This window comes from Trichogramma pretiosum, unplaced genomic scaffold (genome assembly GCF_000599845.2).
Source record: "Trichogramma pretiosum strain Unisexual culture from Peru unplaced genomic scaffold, Tpre_2.0 scaffold6, whole genome shotgun sequence".
In the NCBI taxonomy this organism is placed as follows: Eukaryota; Metazoa; Arthropoda; class Insecta; order Hymenoptera; family Trichogrammatidae; genus Trichogramma; species Trichogramma pretiosum.
The window spans coordinates 1761666-1788440 of NW_019641678.1; the positions used below are offsets into that span (position 1 = coordinate 1761666).

The 26775-nt window shown below is 39.3% G+C and overlaps 4 protein-coding genes across 6 annotated transcripts in view; 1 reads left to right on the top strand and 3 right to left on the bottom strand.

The window, feature by feature from the left end:
* Positions 1 to 252: 252 nt before the first annotated feature.
* Positions 253 to 1409, bottom strand: LOC111693215 (vacuolar ATPase assembly integral membrane protein VMA21 homolog). 3 transcript variants are annotated; one of them, XM_023460836.1, is made up of 4 exons: positions 1215 to 1409; positions 741 to 802; positions 555 to 660; positions 253 to 468 (listed from the first exon to the last, which is right to left on the bottom strand). In XM_023460836.1, the coding sequence occupies exons 2-4, from the start codon at positions 753 to 755 to the stop codon at positions 323 to 325; spliced, it is 267 nt and encodes an 88-aa protein (XP_023316604.1). In that variant the 5' UTR covers positions 756 to 802; positions 1215 to 1409; the 3' UTR covers positions 253 to 322. The 3 variants fall into 3 exon arrangements, with proteins under 3 accessions (XP_023316604.1, XP_023316603.1, XP_023316602.1); XM_023460835.1 differs by having other exon boundaries at positions 741 to 859; XM_023460834.1 differs by lacking the exon at positions 1215 to 1409 and having other exon boundaries at positions 741 to 989.
* On the top strand, positions 1406 to 3771 carry LOC111694081 (alpha-aminoadipic semialdehyde synthase, mitochondrial-like). The gene is made up of 4 exons (XM_023460790.1): positions 1406 to 2013; positions 2081 to 2594; positions 2657 to 3038; positions 3108 to 3771. Exons 1-4 carry the CDS (start codon positions 1406 to 1408, stop codon positions 3221 to 3223), a joined length of 1620 nt encoding a protein of 539 aa, XP_023316558.1. The 3' UTR covers positions 3224 to 3771.
* A 6372-nt stretch (positions 3772 to 10143) lies between these two features.
* Positions 10144 to 26775, bottom strand: part of LOC106657972 (Kv channel-interacting protein 2) — a 29893-nt gene continuing 13261 nt past the window's right edge. The window contains exons 3-6 of the mRNA XM_014379703.2: positions 11394 to 11463; positions 11110 to 11180; positions 10316 to 10588; positions 10144 to 10233 (exon numbers count right to left, since the gene is read on the bottom strand). Coding sequence (XP_014235189.1) covers positions 10186 to 10233; positions 10316 to 10588; positions 11110 to 11180; positions 11394 to 11463 — 462 coding nt within the window. The 3' untranslated portion in view covers positions 10144 to 10185. The remainder of the gene's footprint in view (positions 10234 to 10315; positions 10589 to 11109; positions 11181 to 11393; positions 11464 to 26775) is intronic.
* On the bottom strand, positions 17387 to 19183 carry LOC106657971 (probable tRNA (guanine(26)-N(2))-dimethyltransferase). Its single transcript, XM_014379702.2, has one exon. It carries the CDS (start codon positions 19149 to 19151, stop codon positions 17427 to 17429), a length of 1725 nt encoding a protein of 574 aa, XP_014235188.2. The 5' UTR covers positions 19152 to 19183; the 3' UTR covers positions 17387 to 17426.

The window sequence follows — 26775 nt, forward strand, 5'->3', positions numbered from 1 at the left end:
ATAGACCAATTATTATCCAAATAATAATTTGAAATATTTTATCAATTTTGGCTCTTGTTGTTTTTATTTGTATGCTGCAATATGTATTTACATTAACTTCATTTTTATACTTTATGTTTTGGAAAGATGATGTCCAAAAATACACAGTGAAATACTTGGGAGAAAAAAATTAATTTATTGTAAGAAAACAATAAAAAAACTTATCTAATAATAAAATTATTGTCTTTTTGATACATTTTTTTTCTATAATTTCTAAAAATATTTTAATAAAGTAGTTAGATGCATTTTTATATCTAAGTAAATACAAATAAAAAAAGTTTGATCAATCTGCTTTGGACTGTGGCTTTGTGGAACCTGAAGAATCAGTGTAAGCTTTATATATGAAAGCTCCTAACGCTACATGTAAGACAAGTATTGCAATTCCTGCTGCGTAAACGTTACTTGCAACTGCACTTAATCCAAAAATACCTATATATATTGAATGCATAATATTTTTTTTAGATTGGTTTAAAATTTTTTTAAAGAAGAACTATTAATTAATTCATTTCACTCACCATTAGACAGTAAAAATTTGCTTAGAAAGAAAGCAATAACAGGAAATGCTATGATGTAAATACAGTGCATGAGTACTACTTTGAATATACTTAATTCACTTTGTTCCTAAAAAAAATATAAGTATCATACATATATGCTCCTGCAAATGGATTGAGTATTACAATCAATAGCATGAATTCATTTACCTTTTGCACCATCATTGTGAAAGTTTTTTAAGTAAAATTTTATAAGCTTTCACCTTATTCACCTTAAATGGTCCAAAATTATTTGAATGGAAATAAGTAGTTAGTAAATCACAAATTTTCTGAAAATATATAACTAATGTTTCACTTAATAGTAAGATGAGCGACAAAAAAGTTAACACTACTTGAAAGCCTAGCTTGAATACGTGCTCACGATACAACTGTATCACAAGACCCAAGCCGGAGCAGACTATTTACACACACACACACACACACACACACACACACACAAATGGAATCGAACAAGCTGATAGTAGATATAAACAACTATACATAAACAAGTTTGTGCAATATCTTTAATGGATGAATAGAATTCTCAGTGAAAAGCTGATTAAAAAGTTTCATTGACTATTGGTCATGATATTTAAAATTTTGAGTAATAAAAGAGCACAACAATTGATAATATGAATAATTTACCGTATCGTGACAGCAGTATAGTTAAGAACGCTTATGACAAGTCACTACTAGTGTGAGTATTTGCTAGTGTCGATTGAGCACAATAATATATAAGAAACGAAGTATGTAAAGTCAAAACTCGCTTTATTACAAATGGGCTGAGGGGCTCACTGCAGCCACCGCTCCGCTGTTTTGATATAAGGTGTTCTACGATGAGAGTGCTTACTCAATGCCGTCTATTCGTCTGCTGNCCCACGCAGCTGCCGAGAGAGTCGACCGACTTTTTCGGCGACTTGCTCTTCCCGTTCGCCCTCGACATCATCAAGTCCGACGCGAAGAAGCCCCTCGAGGAGGTGAGCTTCACGCCGGCCGTCCACGGGGCCATCATCGCCTCGAACGGCGAGCTCACCCCGAACTTCCAGTACATTCAGGATCTGAGGTCGCAGAATTGCCGGAGCAGGCACAAGGACAACGGCCACGAGTCCAAGAGCCGGACCGCGCTGGTGCTCGGGGCCGGCTACGTGTCGGCGCCCCTGGTCGAGTACCTCCACCGCGACGAGAACCTGCGCATAATCGTCGGCTCGCAGTTGAAGGACGAGGCCGATGCTCTGGCCAACCGCTACTCGGGGGTCGAGCCAGTCTTCATCGACGTACTGGAGAAGCCCGAGGCCCTGGACGACGTGGTCGAGGCGGCCGACGTCGTCGTCTCGCTGCTGCCCTACACGCTGCACCACCTCGTCGCCGAGAGCTGCATCAGAGCCAGGAAGCATCTGGTTACCGCGAGCTACCTCAACGACAAGGTCAAGGCCTTGCACGACGAGTGAGTATATCCGTCGTGTCGCTAATTTCTGCACCGGTCGTATCTGCAGCAGCCGAATCCTTTGCAGAGCCGAAATGGCCGGAGTTACGATTTTGAACGAGGTTGGCCTCGATCCCGGAATCGATCACCTGCTGGCTCTCGAGTTGTTCGACGACGTGCGCCAAGCCGGTGGTCGCATCGAGTCCTTTGTCTCCTGGTGCGGTGGTCTGCCGGCTCCCGAGTGCTCCTGCAATCCGCTGAGGTACAAGTTCAGCTGGTCACCGCGCGGTGTCCTGCTCAACACCCTGTCGCCTGCCAAGTACTTTCACGCCGGTCAGGTCGTCGAGATATCCGGCGGTGGCGATCTCATGTCGTCGGTGCAACAGCTCGACTTCTTGCCGGGCTTCGCGCTCGAGGGATTCCCCAACCGGGACAGCACCATGTACAAAGACCTCTACGGCATCCAGCACGCCAACACGGTCCTCAGGGGTACGCTCAGGTTCCAAGGCTACTCCGACACCGTTCAGGGACTTCAGCTGCTCGGCCTTATCGATCCGAATCCGCATCCCGCTTTGCATCCCAACGGGCCCGACATAACTTGGGTAAGCCTCGAAGTAAAAGTTTCCAGTCGAGCGACGTTCACGCGCATTTTGTCAACCCACAGCGTGCGATGGTCTGTAACTTGCTCGGACTCGCCAGCGACGACATATTCTACGAGAATCTCAAGCAAAAGCTCGCCGAGCGCTTGAATTCCGAGCAGCGGGCCATGGCCATCGAGGAGCTGGGTCTGCTCAAGGAGGACCTCGTGATGAAGCTCAACACGCCTTTGGACACTCTCAGCCATTTCCTCTCCAAGAAGCTTGTTTTTGGGCCCAACGAGAGGGATCTGATTATTCTCAGGCACGAAGTCAGCATTCGCTGGCCCGACAACAGAATCGAGGAGCGTGCCGTCAATATGGTTACTTATGGAGACGTTAAAGGTCACTCGGCCATGGCTACCACCGTTGGATATCCCGCGGCCATAGCCACCAAAATGATTCTTGACGGTGAGATGAGCTCGACCTAGTCCGACGTTAGTCAGTTACGATAATCACTCGTTTTTGCAATACTTACAGGCGAAATCCAACAACGTGGTATGGTTTTACCCTTCGCGCCTGATATTTACAGGCCCATGCTGGCGAGGCTCAGAGCCGAAGGACTTGACTCTTTTGAGACGTCAAAATGGCTCTGAAAACGATCCATCGTTTACCCTAGACTGTAAATATTGTTAACTTTAGCAAGGATGCTTGGAGAGAAAGAAGAAAAATCAAGTAGTTGTCGAATGTCACGTATTAACATTTATTTGATAAATCCACTTGATCTTATAAGGGTTAAATCATATAACGACGCTCTTAATCCAAACTAGCATGTTTACAATTTCGCCACTATAATGTTAATTCGTTTGTTCATGAGTAAAAGAAAAAAAACTTCATAATACTTTACACTGAGGGTGGTGCCGGGTATTATACTTTTCCTCGAATTTTATCATTCGTAAGCTTTATATCGGCTTACCTGTAAGAAGTAATTACCAAAAAACAATTACTACAAGTACGAATTTTTAATTAATTAACGTTTATTTCGTAGGCAGAGCTGTAACGTGCTAGTTTTCTCCTGAAATCGCCTTTTTTTTAATTGTTCTATGTTCCGCAAAATTTTATTTATTGCATCGCATTCAAATTTGTCCAACAATCACACACAAATACAAATATCTTTTAAATATAAATATCAACTGTTCAACCACGCTCACAAGCAACAATTTCTTTAACGCACGTCAATCATTTTTTTGTTTTTGTTGTCTTTTTTCTCAACGTATTTGTTACATTTTATAATAGACATAATAATAATTATGTCATTCCATGTGCCGATATATAAAGGAGCATTTTTTTTTCTTAACAAGAAAGGGGTCAACTTTAGTCTGCATGTACGCCTCAACGGTTTTTTATGAGATGATGAATTGCTCTTGAATTAATGTCACGCTTTTGAAAAAAAAGAAGAAAAGAGAATGCGTTGATGGTAAAGAAAACGCCGAGTTTGCATTTTAGCATTACACTTTATGTACGTGTTAGCGCGAAATTCAAGTGAGATCAAGAGGACGTGTATTAAAAGAAATCAATGCTCTGTTTTCTACTTTTCGAGTTTAATCAAACGGAGACAATGGGTTTTTTGATTTGGGTGTCGCTAGAATTTGAAAAAATGCTATAATAGAGTAAAGAAGTAGTGCAAGTTTCCTCGAGAACTTGCAAATCGATGACTCGATTGGTTTTGTCCTGTGAGCAGAGAATTTTTAACAAATATATTTATTGTAATAATTCCATAATTTTATAGTTTTAAAAAATTAATTGATATGAAAAAGTGGGAAGAAACAAAGCACAGGATTTCGTTTCTCTTTTAGCAAAATTTTCATTATTTTACTCTCCAAGCTGGCAGTTACAAAGCGACGAATATTTTTTTAATTGCCTGAAACCTCTACAGCCATATTTTTACTCATTAAATAGAAGATTACGTAGTAACAATGATACGTATTACATTTTTTATTATTATTATTATCTTCAGTTTGATAAAAGAGCAGTGGATAAAAATATAAAAAGTCGGTGAAGATAGTCTATCCGATATATATGTATTTGTTTGATTAGAAAGATTTAAATTTACCCTTTCAAAAAACGTGTGAATGTGTGGATTTTTTTAGAAAAATCGTCGTCTTTCAATTTAGGTGTCTTCGTATGGCGATGGTCGTGGAATATTATGAATGACCGCTATACTATACACATCTTTCGGGACAATGTTACAATTAGTCTTACAATACGTACAGTACAACGCACTCGAGTTACATTTACGACCTAGTAATAATCGCAAAAAGTCGACTGGAAAAAATGTCGCTCTATCGTGCAGAAATTTGACGCTTTATTTCATTTTTTACTTTTTATTCATTTTTCGTAGTATCTGTCATGATCAGTCGCAAATACAAATGTCATCATAATTAAACCTCTTACTTTTCATCGCTATATTTATCATTATGAGAAGTATGTGCTCATTATTTCAATGAATTGACTAAAAATCTTGTAATTTCTTGTTAACAATCATCGTAATGTAATTGTTCACCTTGTCTTATTACTCTTCATTGTGTAAAACTAATTCGGAAATATTATTCATCATAAAGTTACTGTTTATTTCGATCAAATCTCGAAATTATTATTCTGGTGTATATTATATTTTGATTTTGTTGTTGCCGTAATACCATTACGTTGTACAGTGCGGCTCACGTGCCAGAAAAAGCGAACTCGGAAACTTAAAGGTGTAAAGAAAAGTTTTTTACATACTAGCGGCCCGAAACTAACACTTTCCTGCCGCTGCGTTAAATGGAATATTGCTATTTTCGGGCCACGGGGTATGTAAAATAGCATACCGACCTATACCGGGAAAAAAGAAAGCCCCAGTGCACGTGATAATCGACCTCAGCTTCGCCTCGGTCGCTTATTTCACGTGTTTTGGGGACTTTTCTGTTTTTCCCGGCCTAGGGCAGTAATATACTATTGAATTTCCAGAGATATTTTTTACACTCTTTCAAAAAGTTGGGCCGTTGTAAACTAAAGTTTTTTTCTCGCACGCATTCGTATTATATATTTGCGTGAGTTATCCGGTACCTATGAGCTTTAAGTAAACAATCCGAACTTGAATAATTTTCTTTTTCTTACACTATAAACGAAGTTTTCTATTAACATTATTTTGAATATCGTGCTATAACTAAGAATAATTCGAGTTTTTGATTAATTTTGATTTTCTTCAAGTTTTCTTTATTCCAGATGAAAGAAAAGTGGACTGTTTAATCGAAACGCGCACGTTGTCAAGGCGGGTTACAATTTATACATCAACTGCTGTTTGCAGAAAAGCTTGAATTTCATGAAACTTTCTCAGTTTAAGTCGAACGTGTTTTTAAAATTAGTAGTTTTTATCAGTAAAGATTAATTAACAAAAACGCTTAGATTTAACTTTTACAATAGTAACAAATTGCGAATTTCTTCGATTGGTATATTTTGATTGCTAAAGAATTTGCAGGTTAAATTTTTAGGTGAGTAGTCAACTGAAAGAACATAATTTTGTTACGAGAAAAAATACGTAAAGTGGTAGAAGATAAAAATCGAGTAGAAACATTTTAAAACACATTTTACGCTTACAAAGACTTTTTCATGTGACAATATTCTCTCTTTAATTCAAGTTACTAAAAAAAGCATGCGTAAAAGCTTCAAGTTAATTGAGTTAGCTTTGGTGTTATTAATCGTCACCGGCATTTTCGTTCTCTTCGTTAAATTAAACCTTACACAATATTTATAAATTCCTTATGTAGTTTAATCCTAGCTCTCATGCATAAAATCAACATTTTTTTGTCTTGTGATCACATCAACTCATACTGATATTATATACATTTTTTCAATTATTCATAATATTATTCATAATTTATAAAATACAACAAGAGATAAAATCTAAATGTATTTGATATGGAATGACACAAAGTCCTTAACAAATATTTCACAATTTAATATAATTTAAGTATACAAAATGATGTGTGCAAATAATGTATGATATATTTTATGATAACTATTCACGTTCTTTAACAGTTCGTAATTATTTTTTTGACGTACAACTTTTTTTCGTATTAAATGTATAGGTACTAGTAATACATAATAATGTAAGTATCATTAATTAACGTCTCTTAATCAACTATCTACCCTGACGACTAATTTTACAAAACTGATCCGCTTGTATTACGTAGTTAGTATTACCTACACCGTGTGTATATATGTGTGTATACGTGTATACTGTATATTTATTTCGTCTATATTATTATTACTCACTGAATGATAACGATAAGTACTCTTTCGCATCGCTTAATATTCATTTTTCCCACTCGGAAAGTTTTACTCTCTAGAATATCGACCTATGAACGCGCACGAAAGGAAGAGAGGTAAAAATACACTAAATAAAACTATTGCAATATCGAAAGCTTTGTATGTTAAGTAACACAACGATTGTAATTAAAAAAGTGTTTATATTCTTTTCTTGTATTTTTTATGTATTTGCTTTTAATTAAATTTGAAACGCGAAATAAAAGCAATAACAATAACAATAAGACTCATTGTAAAAAAGTAAACGAAAACATTTTTACTTATTTCTCTGTTTTGCGAATTAAAACCTGAGCGCGCATATAATATTTACTCATTCTGTGCGGTGATAACGAGAACAGCTTTGCATTCGTATGATCCTTTGGTGTCTACACTTATCTCATTTTCTCGCTTTTTTATGCATGCACAAGGTGACACATACCTACGAATGCATATCTTTCATTTGGTTACAGTATGTATGCTCACCTGGTTGATTCTACCAAAACACGCCATTTGCCTGCCCCAGTGTCTCAAAGCACTGCTTTCATAGAGTGACATTCTATCTCCTTCTACAGTAAAAATATCATAATTTACTGTCTGTTACAATTGGTACAGGAATAAAAGTGCAAAATGCCGCTCCCCCCTGTCTAAAACCCAAATTTGTTTTTTTTTCGCGCTGCACATGCGTGTGTGTTTGAATATTTTCGCAGTGGTTACAAAAAAGAGCAGTTAAGTTTTAATTTAAGAGTCAGCAAAAAATAAGGATTTATTGATTTGTACTTTCAAAGTAATTTTTTTAGAATTCATGTAGTGATTTTGTACGAAAATTAGTTAAACTTTAATATACAAAAATAAAACGTGAGCATTTTTTGGGCATTTTCAAAGTCACATCCTTAAAATGAAATAATTTCGTTTCTTTTGGAGGGTTTAATTTTTTTTTTAATTTGCATAATTATTATATGTTTATTATTATACTTTTAATGTTGTTTTGTGCAGAAACAAAAACATTTGGAAGTATAGTATATTATGCAGCAAGTGATTAATCATATTCCCTACCTACTAGTTACATGCGATTTTTTCTACACTCCGTGCGTAAAATTTGGTTTTATGACACTGAAAGGTTATAAAAACCATGTTTTTTTTTTAGGGAATGTTAAAAATTATTATTTTAAACGAGAAGCTACTTGCCAATGAATTGAGAACGATTTCCATACTAGTGAAACACAAAGTTTTGTTTCATAAAAAATTTCAAGTTTAATCTAAAAAGAAGATAGCTGTAGCTCAGCCTTTAAATTAGCCTTTAGAAATGACATTTGTACATTATTTTACACAAACTTGCACTCGAAAAAATCATGTTTCGGTAGAATCAGCCTTATAGCTCTTCTATGTGTGTGTGTGTGTGTGTGTGTAGTGTGTAGAGTGTACGTGTACTTATGCGTTAGTACAGAGATGAAATGCGTGACAACTCCCCGTAGCAAAGCTGCACGCTATACATACATTGCACTCGAGTACTCATTTTTTCTTTTATTTTGCTCTCAATTTATCGAATAAGATTTGTCAATCATGTAAACGACGTTTTTTTAAATATCTTATAAATGAAAAAAAAGTTTTTATTATGTTCGTCCGTTACGTACGCAGTAAAAGATAATTAGTCTCGAATCGATTCGCTTTGATTGGAAGAAAAAAGTGTACTACTCCGATTCTGTTTATTTTTTTTCCTGTTCGTTCGTTACACGTCTTCTCGTTCGTTATATTTTTTTCAATGATTTGTCGTGTTTTTTTCCTCAAGCCGAGCGAAATGAGATCGTCTTATATATACATGATACTTATTACGAATGTGTGTCACATCTTTAACATTTGTTTTCTTTGTTTTTACTACAACTGGACGATCTTTGAATTCACAGCCACGCGAAGACTACATAGATTATGTATATTTTTGCTATCAAGTCATTAATTATTCTCTTTGATTATTCTTTGCGTATTCACTTTCGCTCTTGCCTTTCTTTTTTGTGGGAGATTCGCGTTGTTGATATACAGACAGTAATTACGTTCTAGTTGATTCTTCAAAAAATCTTTAGCTCGCATATGTATAATAATATAATATAATATTTTAATTCGTATACGCCTATGAACGACATGTATTTTGGCACATTATTGTTTATTATTTAACAATGTAAATACACTTTATCGACTATGTTATATGTATAGGCGTACGTATTTGATTTGCACGTACGTGTCCGTGGATGTGTACAACTAATGTGATTTGAGTGTATTTATTCATTCATTTTTGTAGTAATAAAAAGAAGAAAGTCGGGGGAAACGATTCCTTCGTTGCCAATGTTACGTATCCACGCAAGTTGAGATCTTATTTATCACTCTTTTTTGGAAACTCATTTTTCGTTCGCTCAATTCCACTCAATACTACTTCCTTTGAGAAATGTTATAGATTAATAAATCTACTTGTTCAACGATTTATTGACCGCACACGAGGGCTAAAAGGATGGTTTACACATGCTGGTACGAGCGAGACGGACCACTGCACGCGAGAGGCAGGAGGAGTGTAACAGCTGGATGGAATCCAAAATTTCCAATGCAGCATTGCACATGTAATATGTATATGTAAATGGAAATAGGCGGAGGGCAGGGTGGGAAGACGTTCGTTTTCGTGCAATACAGCTCGCGCACACGCAAACTCGTAGTGTTAACCTCTTTTCCGAATAGCCGACTCCAAAGGTGCACACAAGTGATAAAAAGGCCAGAAGATTTATTCGAGATAAGGGTTGCTTGCACTAGTGCTACGTATGCGGCTGTATACGAACGTACATTTGCGTGTGAAAAGTCGAGCGAATGAAAGATGGGCCGCGAGGATAAAAATTTACTCGTTCATGAATTCCGCGCTCAGCTGCAGGCTTTCCTAGCACAACAACGACGAGGAAGTCCCAGGAGCGTTTCCGGAACCGGACGCACCAGCCGAGCCAGCGGCGCCACCCCCGGCGGCGTTACCTCTCTGCCGAAGCTCTTGATAGGGCGGTGGCGACGGCGACGAGGACGAGAAAGTCGACCAGGTCGCCGTGGCCGAGAGCACGTCGGCGGGAAAGTTTCTGCGGCGCAGCTCTGCTGGATCGATCGTAGCGCCGGAGGCGGAGGTGCCAGCCGCGGCGCTCGGCAGGATCACACCGACCGACGTCGAGGCCGCGTGCTGCTGAAGCTGCTGCAGATCGTCCTGGGCGCTGCCGGGACGGCCGCTCAAGTTCGCGGCCATCCCGTCCTCTGGAGATCAGAGATCGCTGTCGAACATTTGCAGAGATCGCGTTATGACTTCATCCTGTCGACGAAAGATAACGAGATAATTCGATCGCTCATTCGTTTATTGAGCTTTGCTAGTTGTTTCGGTTCATCTTACAAACCTTGAGGCAGCTCTCCATGAATTCTTCGATGGTGATGACTCCGTCCTGATTGAGGTCGAGTTTCCGGAAGACTTTTTCGAGCTGTTCGCGGGCCTGTCGCTCCTCGGTCTCGCGGTGCTTTCGGCCCATGAGCTCGTGCACTGAGCTTATGATCTCACCGAGTTCGCCCTTCGATATGCAACCATCGCCGTTGATGTCGTACAGCTTGAACGTCCAGCGGAGCTTTTCATAGATGCTCCCCCGCAATAGAGTGGATAGCGTTACCAGAAGGTCCTGCACACATTTCCATGTATCTTTTACTATTTTTTATGTAACTAAAGAAACAATTTAATTAATTATCTGGTTGACCTTCTTCAACTGGATTCTTTATAGTAATCGAGTAGAAGGAATGGATAAAGCCATACAAAGTAACATCATGAATTATGAAAGAAAAAGACGTTACTAAAATCGTTTTTATTAGCTTGAAAAATATTCGCTCTATTTACGAAAAGTTTTAGGAAAGTAAATCATTGGTGCAGTATCTGCAGGAAAATAATATTGTAAAGATAACTCGAGGCTATTTTGTCAGTCAACCTCATTCATCCCAAGTATAATCAAAAAAAGTTTTACAATGGTAGTTTAAATAATAAAATTTGTTTTTTTCACAACAAATTATTCACTTTTTGGGTTGTCCCCAATTAAAAGTTCCTCTTATCTAACGATTCAAAAATTGTATTTTCAAACATGAATCAGAGAGATGGAAACAATTCTGGGTTTATGTTATAACAATATAAGTGATCGGATGATTGTCTTACCCTAAAACTGATGGCACCACTACAGTTAACGTCGAATGCTTTGAACACATAGTGAGCATAGATGCTGGAATCTGAAATAACACGAAAATCAACAATACATGAAACGCATTATTTTTGTTATAAAACTGCATATTAACTTTTAGGAGATACATTGACCTAATAGAAAAAATCATTAATAGAGTCAATTTTATCAAATTTTTTTATGTTTGCATAAATAATTTGTACAATTAATCATGTGCAATATTCGCGCAGGTGATTAGCAATTGTGATGACATTATACTCACTGCCGTGTGGAAAGTACTTGGCGTAGATGTCCTTGAAGGAATCTTCGTGCACGACTCCCTCTGGACACTCCTAAACATAAACAAGAATATGCAATTAAGTAGATATTATCAAAGTTTCCAGCAAACATGAGGATTCCCCACACTATACCCGATCACGCTTTCGAGGCTTTTAGGTAATAAATTTTTTCAGTCATCCCACTTTTGCGCTCACATTCATAGATAATACAAGAGCTTGATAATGGAAAATCCATTTGCATGCATTTAGATGTTCGGAGGAAACGAAGCTGCTGCCGAACGAGTTGAATCGTACACTGCGCTCGGAGGATGAGGAATGGGACACGCAAGGCCGGCCGGACAGCTTAAAGACTTTGGCCTTAAAAGTTCTGGCGAGAAATTGGCTCGCCAGGCCGGTACTAAACGAATTGGTCTCAAGCGCCGATAGGGATCATCTGCTGGAGCTGCTACCTCTTGGGATACCTTTCAAGATGGCCATCAAGATGATCGATTACGAGATATTCTGGCAGAGAGCCTCGGAAGCCAGGCAAGTTCCGACAAAACGAATTAGTCGATTTTTAATCGTAAATTTTACCTTCCTCTCACTAATCAACTAGCCGTGCGTTCTCTGTGCCCAACGATAATCGCGAAACGTGTACAAGTATGTAAACTTGACAATTGTCTTGCTCGTGTGCGACGCAAAGCTCCCTATTATTTCACATAAATAAATGCTTGCATACGCTTACGAGAAGTGCTACACACGATGAAATACCTTTTTTGATCGCTCGCGACCACGTACATATAAAACGAGAATCGTTTTTGCCCGAAACATAAAAATCGTATAGATAATCGATATTGCTAGCTGATATTTAACTCGCTCGATGACACAGATTGACAGAGAAAGAAAGAGAAGCTCTTTTCCGATATATCGAGTAAGATAGAAAAAGAAAAAGATAAGAGGAAATTCAAGCGATGTAAGGCTTCGTAAAAAATTCGCAAATCAACTCATATTATATTTTATTGCTATCAAGATCTGAATTTAGATCTCTGTATGCAGGCCTGATTGAATTCAAATCGGCTTACCCCAGGCTTGTGACGTGAAAAATCGAATCAACGGTTGGATGCAGATCTCGAGACAGTAAAAAGATAAGAAAAAAAATCATGGTACGAGCGGATACCATTAATCGAACTCGTATAATTGTGTACGCGATGGGCTTCGCGCCAAAGAGTCTCTCTCTTTCTCTCTCTATTTTATAAGTGTCTAATTCCATTGTACATACGCACTGCCGAGGCCTTATCGCCCAGCAGGACAAATTGTCCCCCACTTTATCGATGTATAACGCACTCGTGTATTTTGGTTGGACGAAAGCCAAGATATTTTGCGTACAGTAGTAACGATACAAGGAATTATTCATTGGGCAGATGGAAATTCAACGATCCGGGTATGCACGGGAACTCGTGGCGTCAGCTCTACTGCGAGCGCCACTTGGCCGACTACTTGGAGAGATTGGAGCCGGCTTACTTCGAGGCGGAGCTCAGCGAGATCGAGGCCCAAATGGAGCTTTACTCCCCTTACGTGAAGGAGCTGAAGTTGCGACAGTTGCTCGGCGCGAGGTGCCTACAAGCTCTCATCTATGTCCAATATATTATTCGTATGAGCTCAACGAGCTTTGAAACACGTAATTGTGCACAGTACCGAACACGTAGTTGTGCCGCATGTAATACGAGGCCACACAGCAGACAATGCAGGCCACATGCAACAAAAAGCTCGAGCGGATCCAACCCCGCGCGGCTCTCCATTATCTGCACAAAACACAAATTTACAAGCTATACAATTCAAGAGCATAATCTCTCGCATACGCGGCCGAGAAGATTCATTGGTCCGACGCGGGGGCGCACGTGCATACGTGTAGCAGTGACTCGTTGTACACACAATTACAGCGTGTGTTGTAGTATACGTGCATATAGTCGGAGCAAATAGCCGATACTCATCTCGCTCGCAAGAGCCCTCTCCGATTCATTTTTGCTCGGTCGCACTTGCCCCCGACTTTACGTGCTACCTATGCTGCTTTATGTAATAAAGCTGGCAGAGAGAGAGAAAGAGAGAGTTGGTTCAAGCCAACAATTACAAAAGTCGTAATAGTACTTGGCTCGTAATTTAAACTTTGTCCGCCCGAACATTGCAATATGCTCTCTCTCTCTCACTCTCTCACTCGCACAGCACAACAGCAGTAGTAGTAGAGCCAGTAACGGAGGCAAAGTTGAAAGTTAAATTAGGCTTTCGGGCGTGCTTATATCCGTACGTTTGGATTTGCGATTTTGAGCACTGAAATTGCTCTCACTCTCCGTCTCTCTTTCGCATTGATGTGTGTCTATATATGCGTAGTAAAGTGGATTTTGTTGTAACCCGGCCGCGTGCAGGATGAAATTGCCTGAGGTACCGGACGCCCAAGACACCGAAGAGGCGCGCCAGCTGAAACTTCCGCAGATACGCGAACCCGAGACCTACCACATACCGATGAACTTGGTGCTCGCTAAGTTGCCCAATTTGACGTCTCTGTTAATCAACGTAGGCGTCATATATCTCGACAATCTCATCGATTGGAAAGATTTTGAGTGAGTATCATGGGCTATTTTGCAACGCTTTTTGCCATCGCGATGAGAAAAATTGCTGCCAACTGAAAAAATACCTCATCCATCGCTTCGACGCATTTTCCATCTTTTACCCTAATATATTATAAACGAAATCAACAATGAAAAATTACTATACTCTTCTTCTATGTATCGATAACGACAACAGGTTTTCCATAGAGGATAGCCTGAAGCTTGGCAAAGGGGCGAAGAATCTTCCTTGCCTAAAGAAATTCAGCATCACGCGAAGTAATCTTGATCGGCCCCGAGTTGCTGCGATTCTCCAAGGTTTAGCTGTCAGTGTCAGTGTAAGTGTAATGTAGTACTTCTCGATGTATCTATACTACACCAACTGCTACACGATTATTCGAGTGTGGAATTTCATACGAAATATTCAACGCCAATGGAAAAGAAATGTTACGTCGATAAATGAGTTCGATTTATTATACAAGAGTAGTAATATTAGGCGGAAATCATCAAATTTATAACAAAATACATATAATCATTTTTGACACTTGAAGAATTTCTGTGAATGTTTTTGAACGCACTTGATTAGATTTTGAGTTTTGTGTTTCTTTTTATTGTATAAGCCTCTAGGTTATGACGTTGGAATATGTTAATTCTAAAAATTGGATAGTTTTCAACAAAAAAGTTCTCTTGTACTTTTTCGTTCAATTCACTTTATACCGAGCTAGGAATTATTTTAATACTTACTGTGATCGTGAATTTCGGAAAAATTACAACTTTGGGTCTCTGAAAAAAGTTGATAGACGATCTCAAAAATTCTATTAAAATTCTGGGTCATTTCTGGCATACCAAAAAACATATCCAGCATGTAAGATGTACAACAATTTTTTGACCAGGTAGGGTTGACAAAGAATCACCAATATACTGGTATTGTGTGTGCAACAATCAGAGTTTCAAAAAAGACATAAAAAAGTTCGCAGGAAAAAGTAATCGACCTTGAATAGCATTTTCAATTACAAAACGATGTTACATTGTTTTTTATCTTTTTTGGATTATATTGGCTCACGCCAAGTGAGAATTTTCTTGCTTTCTAGTGTAAAATAATTAATCTCAGATATTTTCTACTATATAGCCAGGAATTGAATGATAGATGTTTGCCTCAAAGTAACAAGTAAGTAAGTTTTGAAATTTTTGAGCAGATCAGCGAAATTGACTTTTCGCACTGCAGAATGGGTGACGGCGGAGCTCAGGCAATCGGGGGCTTTTTTACTTCAAGACCGCGAATCTGCCACTTAAAGACCCTTAAATTGGTGGATAACAATATTGGACCGGAAGGTATCGCTGGCATAGTTCGAGGGATGCTCCTTGTGAACGAAAAAAGAAGAGGCCCTGCAGTCAGAAAGTTAGATTTGCGTTTAAACCCGATTGGCCCAGAAGGAGCACACCATTTGGCTTCGTGTGAGTATAATTTTTTTTATGCATCACAATTACAGTTGACGTAAAAAACGTTTGAGTATCAGTGTTGTTGAGAATACCCGATCTGGAGTACCTGAACGTGAGCGGCTGTGAGCTCGGTGGTGGCGGTGGCATGTCTATGGCCGAAGTTCTCACCTCTGGTCAAACGAAACTCGTCGATACAGAGCTCGACATTTCCAACAACTATATGGGTGAAATCGGTTAGTACAAATAATACTTTGAAACCGGCCTTGACATTTTCCCTTGAGACCTACGATACAAGTTCGGAAAATATTTCTAGAGGTATTAACTTACAGATGAAAAAAGTTCAAGTTGTCGCTCGACGCATATACAACATCTACTATTTCACTTTTTAATACCCTCGTGCACTTGACAATAAACTAATTTTCTACAGTTGGCGAAGCCTTTGAAATCGTCGCGAAATCATGCTCGGCAATAACTGCTCTTGACGTGAGGATGTGCGGCTTCCGTAAAGAATCCGAATTCGTCATCAGCGATAACGTGGCCAGGTAATGACTTAAATTGATATTCAACCCAATTATTATATTACACACGTACGAATTCATGTTGATTTCGCATTGTAAATGAAAAAAATTGATAAAACCGCCCTGGGTGCAATTTATAAACGACTCAAGCCCACTCCTTGTTCGATGCATGTATAACACATATAATATGAATTTGCCGAGCCGTTGGACGGAAGCCAAAGGCTACAATACTGGATTGATTTCGAGTATAAGAGCTCGACTGCAGCTATTATATGCCGACCTGTGCTCCGCAGTGTAATTAACAATAATCGTGCGAGGGTGACACCTACAGACTACTGCGCGATGTTAATTGTAGATCGTTGATCGTTCGCGTGGCTACATAAACCTAGTTGAAGGATCGATTTATTCTACGTGCACACAGTTTTGGCTCGATTAAAATCATACTGACTCGTTGAAACAAACCCACGTCCACAGAATTTTTTTCTTAGCTTTTACGTAAAATATTTTCACTTGTTTTCATTTTCATTTCATTTAAAAAAATACTAGGAATATTTTTTTTCTTCACTAAGATGCCACAATTCAATCTTAGAATTTTGTTATAAAATTAGTTGGTTTACAGTTACTTTTTTACGCTCTAACGTACGAAAAATATTGCGATGTATCTAAGTTAAATGGTTAAAGTATTTTTATTACGCTCCTCAGTCAAGCAAATCGCCAGAAATTCATAAATAACAAAATTCTATTATTCTATTAATAAATAAAATTCGAATTAACTGAAAGAAGATCATCTTGAGTAAGTGTCCTGAACGCAATTTAATTATCACCCACTTTAAATGAGTTACTACAGGTCTTTGAGTTCACTCTCAAGATGCTTGCCAAAAATTAATTAAACCCTTTTGACCACTAGCAGTCAATGTACCCTGAGCGTTTTCGTCAATGTATAAAGCGACTTTTTTATAAACTGGCCTTGTAGAGGTTGCTGTTTACGTAGCTTTTCATGTCAAACGAATTTTTTTAGCTTTTGAAACTTGGAGCTCGGCGTCGATCAAATATTCAACGCGAATCATCTAAACCCTTCTCTTTCTACATGTATACGAACGAGCTTAAGTAAAACTAAATTTTCCCATTTTTTAGCTGGTTTTTTAGTAAATAGTTTTATAATCATGTCAAAAATATGTAAACGAAAGAGAGATGGCTTCATAGCAATGACTTTGTACATTTTGTCGTTTTTTAAGATTTTTCACGAGTAAATGTTAACATATTATGAAAATAAGTGGAGAAGAAAAAGCCTGCAAGAAATTCACCCAGGTTCTAAACAATTATAGATGTTTTTAGTTTCATAATAATAATAATAATAAAAGTAATAATAAAAGTAATAATAATTATAATAATAATAGTAATAATAATAATAATAATAATTGTATAAAACTATTTTGGAAAAAAATATTTTTATTGTCTATCAGTATTTACAAACAAAACTTTATTCAGCAGATGTATTGGCTTTTTTTTCTTCCATACTTTCATCATTTTTGGCATTTCTCTCTCTTTTACGCTTATTTTTGTTTTGGTTCTTCTCCCTTTTGCTTTGTGCTCGCTGATCCTGAACTATTGTTGTGGATTTTGTACCAGGACCCCAGTATGCACTTGGATTTAATTGAAAGCGAGTCATTTTTTTCTGCTGCGACTGTGGCACTGCATTAGGATGTTTTTCAAATGATACATTTATTTTTGTTTCCGTTTCAAGGATGGCCAGGCCTGGACTATTCTCGACAAATTTTTCTCTTTTCACTGGATTCTCTTTTTCCCAAGCCCTAATTATATCCCATATTACAGTATTTGGTGCATCTGTTTTTATGGAATACTTATTAGCATGAGAATAAGAGACTTGATGTCCTGCATTTAATATAGCTGATCTAAAGGTAGACATAGGCGGTACATTTCCTCTTATGGTTGATGTTAATTGATCTAGTTGGTAATATAAAGGAACTTCTAGTTCTTCTTCAATGACGTATAACATTCCATGTATCCTTCTGATTGTTCCTAAAGATTGGATATTGTTTTCTTCTTCGCTTTCTATATTTTCTAAAATTTTATGTACAAAGTCTTTGTCGTGAAGTTTACCTGTCCACAAAGGACCACCCATTTGATGTTTGTATTTACAAAACTCACAATGCTTATCTACGACAGGAGCTGCTGGTATTTTATAAGAATTTTCAGAAGGCATGATACCCAGAGGTTGAATATTTAAAGTCTTGCAGCCTGTACACTGATATACCATACCTAAGTTACTTGTATTTTGTTTGCAAGATTTCTGACTAGTGTGAATTTTCACAAATACTCTAATGTAAAAATCAGCACTTACAGAAAGTAATGGAGTAATAACTTTGCCATATCTTCCTGCATGACTGGCTATATGCTGTAATAGAATTCTCAAAGCCATTTCGTGACAAGACTTAGATTTTAAAGAGACTGCTCCATATTTGACGTAGCAAGTTTCAGGAGAATTACCAGCTAACACAGCCATGTCTGTAGCTGTCACTAACAGCAATCCATTATCTTTGATACTTTGAACAGCGCCATCCAAAAATATACTTGGACAACCATAAGGATCTAAATCAATAACATCAAACTTGTTTCTCCTGTTCTCATACATTACCATTGTAGCATCATTAGCATGAGGCTTAACAATACTGTCAACTTGATTAAAAACTACATTTTTCTTAATTGCCTCCACAGCTGAGACGGATATGTCATTAGCGACAATTTCATCAATACCAGGCACTTCTTTGGCATACCTTATACTTCTTAGACCAGTAGCTGATAGAGCCTCCAAGACTCTAAGACCTCTTTTTTCCACAATTTTGGGATCATTGTTCATTTTGTCTGTCCAATCTTTCGAGAATTGTGTTAAAACGGCTACACTCAAGTCCCTATTAAACTCTTGCACAGGATTGTAAAATATATTTTTTTTGTCAATTAAAATTTTTGCCTTGCCCTCTTGCAGCACCTCCGGCTGTCCATTAACACTTTCAATTTCTTCAATATTTTCCATTTTGTTATTATTTATCAGTCGATTTGTTGACGTTGCCGCACGTGAAAACAACCTGTCTAACCTATACGCCGTCCGACTACAACAGAGCACAGCAGTTAGCCGCACGCACATGCTGACTCGCCACGCGAGAGTCTGAAGGCGTGCTGTACGCATTCGCAGTCGATTCGATTGATACGCATCGTAGCTTGCTAGAGCAGTCAATTTCAAAAATACTTCATGAATTTACACATAAAAGCACTCGCTCGTTGCCTTACACTTTTATTTCTTTTGTATGTGCGTCTCGTTTTTTAATGCAGGGAGAGCACTCAAAAATTAAAAATTTCAAGTCTAACTGCACGCGTCGCTCGAACAAAAGCCAATGCAAGTACGCGTCACGTGTTCGAATTTACGAGCTGCTATTATTTCTTTTTGTTATACACACAACAATTCGACTGTCACCGATTTTATTTTTGCTCGTGAAAGATTATTTGTTTGAATTGAATTTCGTTATATCGTTATTATTGCAATTCAATTCAGCTTGAAATTTATTTCACTCCGTTTATTTTGCTTTCAACAATGGACCGTAATTCATTCTACCATAATTAAAATTAATTCTTTGTGAAAATCTTGCAATTTTTTACAAATAAAAAAGCTGCTCATTCACTTTTATCCAAGTCGTTTTTGTAATATACACGCATACACGCAGGCGTTGCACAAATGAAGTTATTGTGCAGACTCGGGAGCGATAATGGCACCCTTGACGCGTGTACAAATGGTCATCTCGGTAAAAACATGTCACGAACACGTTGCGCACAAAAGCTGCACTCTTAGCTTACGTACATTTGAGTCTGAAGCCGCTCACCCTCACTAGGCATGTAATGCACGCTATAAATAAGAATTATAATAACACCCTCGAAATTCGCTAAGGGATGTAAATTTCCCAGATATGTAGATAAAAAAGAGTTAAACTATCCAGAAGAAAAAGGAAAGGCAAGCGATAGAAGCTATGCGGGAAGCAATAAAAGGCTTGGTTTTCCACGACTATGTGCACGTGTGTGTGTGTGTAGTGCAGAAAAGAGACTCGCACTGTGCTTTACGATAATGACCGAAGAAATGTGGGTCAGCTCGAAAAATTCAACGGATCTTTCTCTCTTGGCGTGCGTGTGCGCAACGATAATGTTTATAAATCAACGGATATATTCTCTTGAAAGAAGCATGAAAATATAAGGTAAAAACGAGTCGAAAGAGATTTGCTCCGGTATTTATTGCTTCTTTTTTTTTATTTCAAGTGGTCAATGGCAAGGAGATCATAGCTAAGTCATTGCTAGTTTTATGCGGGGATGTACCGACGGTACATTTTTCCTTCGCGTTCGCGTAAACGCACAAAAAGTCGATTGAAATTGTCAGCTGTAGTGTGAAAGCAATCGTCACAGACAGCCTTTGGGCCCAAGCCCAAAAGTTCTTTCTTGCCCTCTCTTCAACTTGCTTTTTTTGCCTTTTTCTATTCCTATCTGTACGAATAGATCTTTTGTATTCTAAGTAAGGTCTCGTCGAACGTCGAGAGCGAATCACTCCGAAATCTTAATAGACACTTTTTCCCCCAAAATTTCAATCGCTTCGGGCAGTGAAGGCAAATAAAGTGCATAGCATAAATAAAACCGTTGAAATCTTTTCGCGAAAGTGGATCGAATAAGCATCGGTGTATATGTGCGAGGGCAATAGCGCAAATATGTACTCGAACTGTGTCAGGCGAGTAAGAGTACTTGTGCCACGACGATGACTATGTATCCGATAAGAACCTATTTTATGTACCTATATTTTGCCGATGCAATTTTTCTCCCTCGTAATTCACATGATAATGCGCCAGTTTATAAGTTTTCTCTCTCTCACACACACACACACTCTGTATATATACACGTATGGAAAGCCGTTCGCGCGCTTTTTCGCGCTCATTTTTCAAGCTGCACTTCGCTACTTTGAAAACAAACGCCAGCTATGCTCGGTTTATTTGAGCAAAAGCCATCGCCAAAACATTGCAGAAATTCTTCTCTCTGGGAATTCACGCATTAAATTAAATAAACTTAGCAATTCAAATATAATACAGTATAAGTTCCAAGAGCAGTGAGTATTCAAGTTTTATTATTTGCATTTTTTAGAAATAGAGCGAGATCGAAAGTCGACTATTTGCATCGTCGTCGAAGCAGCGACAAAAAACAAGGAACGAGGCGTCGCTTTCCGAGTCTCAAGCCCCCTAAGGAATACGTGATTTATCAAAAACCACAATCATACGACAATATTACCATCGAAAACGAAGGTAAGTGTATGGAAAAAAAATGGTACGTACGCAGTTCAAGTTAAGCATGAACCTGAGCAGATTTTACCGCGCCACTGACCGTTATTATTCTTTCTCGAGAGAGAGACAGTGAAAAATTTCGGGATATTAAGGATAAATCATTTGGATTGTACGAGTGCAATAATAGCTCGAGTTGTGCGACTGATGAATATGCGTGCATGAGCCTCGTCTAAAATTCAGCAAGCGTTTTATTATTTCGGCTGTAGGTGTATTAAAACGCAAAAAAAGGATATTGAAAAAGATCTTGATTGCTCGTGTGTCAGAGTGAACATCCCTCCTGTAGCTCGGGTTTCCAATTAAACAATAAGTAAGGCATGACTTTTTCAGTAGGACACGAGCGGAGCGTGTCACTTGGCCCTCCCTCCTCTCCCTGTAGCCTCTTGGATTGCTCCTCCCTCGCCATTTCTAATCAAAACAAGCAAGTGAACTGCCGCATTATGCGCGTATATCTATATATGCATATGCTGTACGATTGAAAGTGCGCTGCGCACGAGCATCGATTAAAAAGCCCCGCAACGAGGTCGAGTACTCGGCGTGGGTCTAGCGCGAGCGAACGAACGCGCGCGTGCACTCGACATTGACCGAACTCTATATACTTTTACATACTTATTGCACGAGGCAGCCTCACCAAGTAGGGAATTAATTTCTCATTATATTTTATAGCGGCAGAAGATGGTGCTGAACACTTGGACGATGCAACGACTCTTATTGGGGAAGCCCTTTCTACTGCACCACCGATACAGGACGAAACGATCAGATCAAAACAACAACTTGATTAAAGTTCGCAACTTTTAGAAGAGTGTCCAATTACCAGACTCGTCGACTGGTCTACTTGTATCGAAAGTTGTGAAATATCGATTTTAACTACGTTGCACCATACTATATATATAAATATCTTAATAAAAAAAACAACAACAAAGCTTTCATGAAAAATTCGTTTAAAGTCAAAAGTCTAGAGTGCACTTACACGTGCGTAAGATGATAAAATTATTAATCAAGTTTTATTTTAACACTCACGTAAAAGTTTCCAAGCGAGGAAAGAGACAGCAAAAAAATTTTCTTGTTACATGCGAGCGAGATAAGTCCTTGATATTTTGAACGTTACGTCACAAAGCTTGCATTGCATCTTTTTCCAAAGACCTCGAAACTGTATTTTTCCCTGCGGTATAGTGGCAAGGTGCGAGCAAATAAGGAATCAACAGTTGCCCCGTACTACTTTGCCAATGGAATATCGCTTTACAAACCCGAGCGGCGATGTTGGGGGGTGTAAATGTAGACTGCTTAGTCTATAGTTTTACTGTACTAATTCTGGATGTTTTTACCGGCTTGGCCGTGACAAGCGTTTTAGCTGCACCATTTAAAGCTCGTGTAAATACTTTACATGCATTCGCGTGATAAGCGAGACAGTGTAAATACATCGAGTAAGCAAATTAGACATCGCTACATGGCAAGAGATGCAATTTAAACTTATCGCGATGTATCTAATCGAGTGGCTTCTCGAGGGACGACGAGTTTATCGTCTTAGTACTCGAGTTCACGTGTACTTTGGTTGGGCATTTTTCTCAATCAAGAAGCTGCTAGAGTATGTAGTTATTGCAAGTTGCATTGCTCATGCTGCTGCTTACGCACATTCATTCATCTCCACCTGCTCGACCTTTGAGCGACAGATACGTCCCTCACCTCATTTATCTAGCTTTTCTAAAAAAAAACTCTAATAGAAGTCATCTTGCGAGAGATCCGTGGCTCTATGGCGCACATCGCGTATACTCTAACGTACCGATACACATTACATATATAAATATAGAAATAAGACGAGAAGGTCATTGTCCATTTAAACAAGCCATCGATTTTCTAGCCGCCAGTGCTGCTGCTGCTGCTGCTGAATGGGGAAGAGGATAGCAACGAGCTAGTGAGTGAGATGAGAGAGAGAGAGAGAGATGCGAGCTTGCAAGCCGCTCTCGCCGCGTGTGCATGCGCATGACGTCACGCGACGCACACACGAAAGAGTCGACGACGACAGATCGATACAGCCGCCCTCTTCCCTACGTACACACTGAAAGCACCAGCAGACGCGCACGCCCGTCTTTTTGACTGAGTTTATATCACATCAAAGACTGAAGCGACAGTACCTTGCAACGCGGGAATCGAGAAAAGGGCTTAATTTTCTATCCTTCTAAGACGCAGCTATCTATCCGCGGATGTAAAAGTCAAGCTTGCAAGCTCCAAGAGCCACTGAGTTTGACGAGTTTGACGGCAAAGAATCGATCGTTAAACAATAAAAAATGTAATGATCATGGACTCGGTTTCATTTTGAGATAATGAACGAGAAAATATGAAAGACTCGCTAGGGCTACGTGCCTTGAGCTCCTGGCGAGTTTAGCTTACAGCAGAGGTGACTTTATTATTGCCTCTCAAGACTAGAATACACACACAATAACCGGGTTAGTAGCTTACTACACTACTCTTGACTACCGTTGGGTACAAAAGCAGCATTTCTCTCGCAAAAATAGAAAGTTTCTGCAGTTGCTGCTGTTGCTACTGTCGGCGACGTGTGATGAGACACTAACCGCTCTCCGTGAAACGGGAATGCGCAATGAAAGTCTATTTTCACAGCAAACAAAATAGAAGCGAGCTTCGAATTTTCGCTCATTTCGAATTCTTTACGAGGCAGATTAAACGTCTGCACGTGCATATGCATCTCGAGAAGTATGCGCGACATGAACTCTCGGCGACGTAAGACTCGCTCAAATAATCGCCTACAACATCCTGCTAGCGAGCAGATGTAGCTTGTCGTATAAAGTCAAACAGCTTGCTTCTATCCCTTGGCTTTGTAAATAACTCGGAAAAATGTCTGTAAATCTGAACGATCGACTTAATCTAGATTTTGAAAAAATGTAAATTTTGCTAAAATTTGCACAAAATGCGAGACAGCGAGAATATCGATCGAAACGCCCTGAAATTACGACAAGCTAGCGTAGCAGAGCAATACTGCATAGCTTACGTAAGAATCTTTCATTTCGCGAGTTCTGCAGCTTTCTCTCTCTCTCTCTCTCTCTCTCTCTCTCTCTCTCTCTCTCTCTCTTCTTGTCTGTGTGTCGAGTTCTAGAAAGAAAGAGAGAGAAAGTCAGATGTTATACCCTTTCATCGGCAAATTTTCTTTTATGTGTTATCATAGCGACAAAGTTGAATTTTATCGTAATAAAAAACAGTGAATAGGGCAAGAAGGAAGAAAAATACTTTTTCGAGGGAGATGAAAGTTAAAAAAAAGCTGATTCTGTAGCTTTTTTCCATGTATTGGTCGTAAAATATTCTAATAAATTTAGAATACCAAGCTCGTATTTAGGCGTATGCGCTAAGTATATCATCATGTAGCTGCATTTGAGAAAATGAAAAAACCAATAGAAAATAACGTTATCTTTATCGAGTTAAAAAGTTCGTGTTTACTGAAGTAATAAGAAAAAAATATGACCGAGGAACGAGGCGATTCGCTTTGCTATCCTCGTCGTATGAGAAATGATGAATTCCTCGAGTGATTTGCTAAAAAAGACTCGACGATTTGAATCAGCATATTTAAATGAAAAGAAATCAGCTGACAATCTGAGAAGTATCTAATTTAAAAAAAAATTTCTTCCGAATAATTTGAATAGCTCGCTCGTTAGGGAGCGTCGCGCGCAGCCGCCTCGAAAGCTCGCGCGCGCGAGAAACAATCCGCGAGTTAACTCGAAGCGAATCTTTCTATGACCTTTAGATATATATGAGCTTCGTCGCTTGTATGCGTGCCTAATTGATATAAATCTAGCCCGTATGGCGCATAAATCATGCAAATTGCTTTCACGCATAGCTCGGCGTACGCTTGTATACTTCCGCGTTTACCTGCATATAAATGAGCGAACGGCGAATGTAATGAATATTTATCCGGCGGGGCGAGGCCCTGTATGCATGCACAGGCTACGACGTGACTTTTCGACGTGTATTATAATTTGCCCCACGGCCTTCGGGTATTCGCCTAATTGAACGTTTGGCTGGCTATGTGTCTAATATCCAACAGGACTCGCTGATTACTGCACTAGAACTCGATGCTTCATGTAACGTATATCGAATCGCGCCGCGTATCTAATCAATCGCTGCAGGTGTAAATTCCCCCGATGCTCCCTTCCGTGGCTCCGAGAGAAAAGAGAGATATATACGTGCCACCTGTTAGTCGCGCGTCGAATGATATTTATTTGTGATTTCGTCGTGCACGACATGTATACCTGCACACTTGAACTAACACGCGATGATTAGAGTCCAATTGTTATTGTTTAGGCAGAGAGGACAAAAAAAACGACGACAGAAAATGTTATTCTTTTGTTTTTTATGATATAAGTTGAAGAAAAAAGAGAGGAGGAGTAAGAAGAAAATGTGTGTTGATTGTGCGCGGCGCAGGGGCTCGTGTACGGGTTAGTGCGCCCCCAGGCAATGTACATACTTGAATAGCGCTTGCACGTCCCTCGGCCCTCTCTCCCTCTCTACGTGTAGACGCGCGTGTATGCGCTGGGACGATGCATGCACGAGTGCACCAGTAAGAATCCGCGCACGTGCACAGACAGAGCCAAGATACACAGACGCTGGCGACGTTCTCCCGAGAGTCATTGAGTCGTCGCGGGCAACTTTTATGCATATTCGCATACGTGTGCGGCTATTCATGTAACAACGTCTACAGTGTCTAACAGTGCCTGCTGCTCTACTTTAAATTTTTCCCCTCCGAAAATTATGGCGAATTACACGAGTGCCGCTACACGAGAGGACACGACTGCTGCTGCAATAAACACGAAAGCGAACAACGCCCTACGCGTCACGTTCGTCCACACCAGCTACGATATAACGAATTTATATATGTTTTGCCCGAGATTTCCGAGAAAAAGGAAGGGCTTGAAAAAAATGCTCAGATTGCCTCGGTATAAGACAAGTATGAATAATATTTTGCTAGTTTCGCTATGTAGGTACTACGATGAAAGGAACACGAACGACGCTATCGTTTTTCATGAAAGCTTAACACGCCTCCTGGTCGTGTTGGAATTTCATCTAGCAGTGCAGTTGGTAGGGTGCAGTGTGCAGCCGTTTGATCGTCAGCCGACTGCAGCAATAAATAAACAGGCCGAGAGCTTCCAGAGTCCAACTCTGCTTCTTTCGCTCTCTTTTGTCGGATTAGTTTTTAATCTTTTAAAAGAACGAGAGAGAATTTGAAGCGTCTACGGAACGATATTCAAAGCCTTGCACATAGCATCGCAGTCTTAGCCCCGAGCTAGATTATATAAGGCCAGAGGGCAGGAGGGCGGAGGCGTACCTAATGAATGTCAAGAGCTCGAAGAGAGCTCAACGAGCCAAAGTCAAAATTAAGGACTGCACACAGCCTCGAGTGCAAAGCGAGAAACACCCACAACATTGTCGTTATCGTGTGCGGCT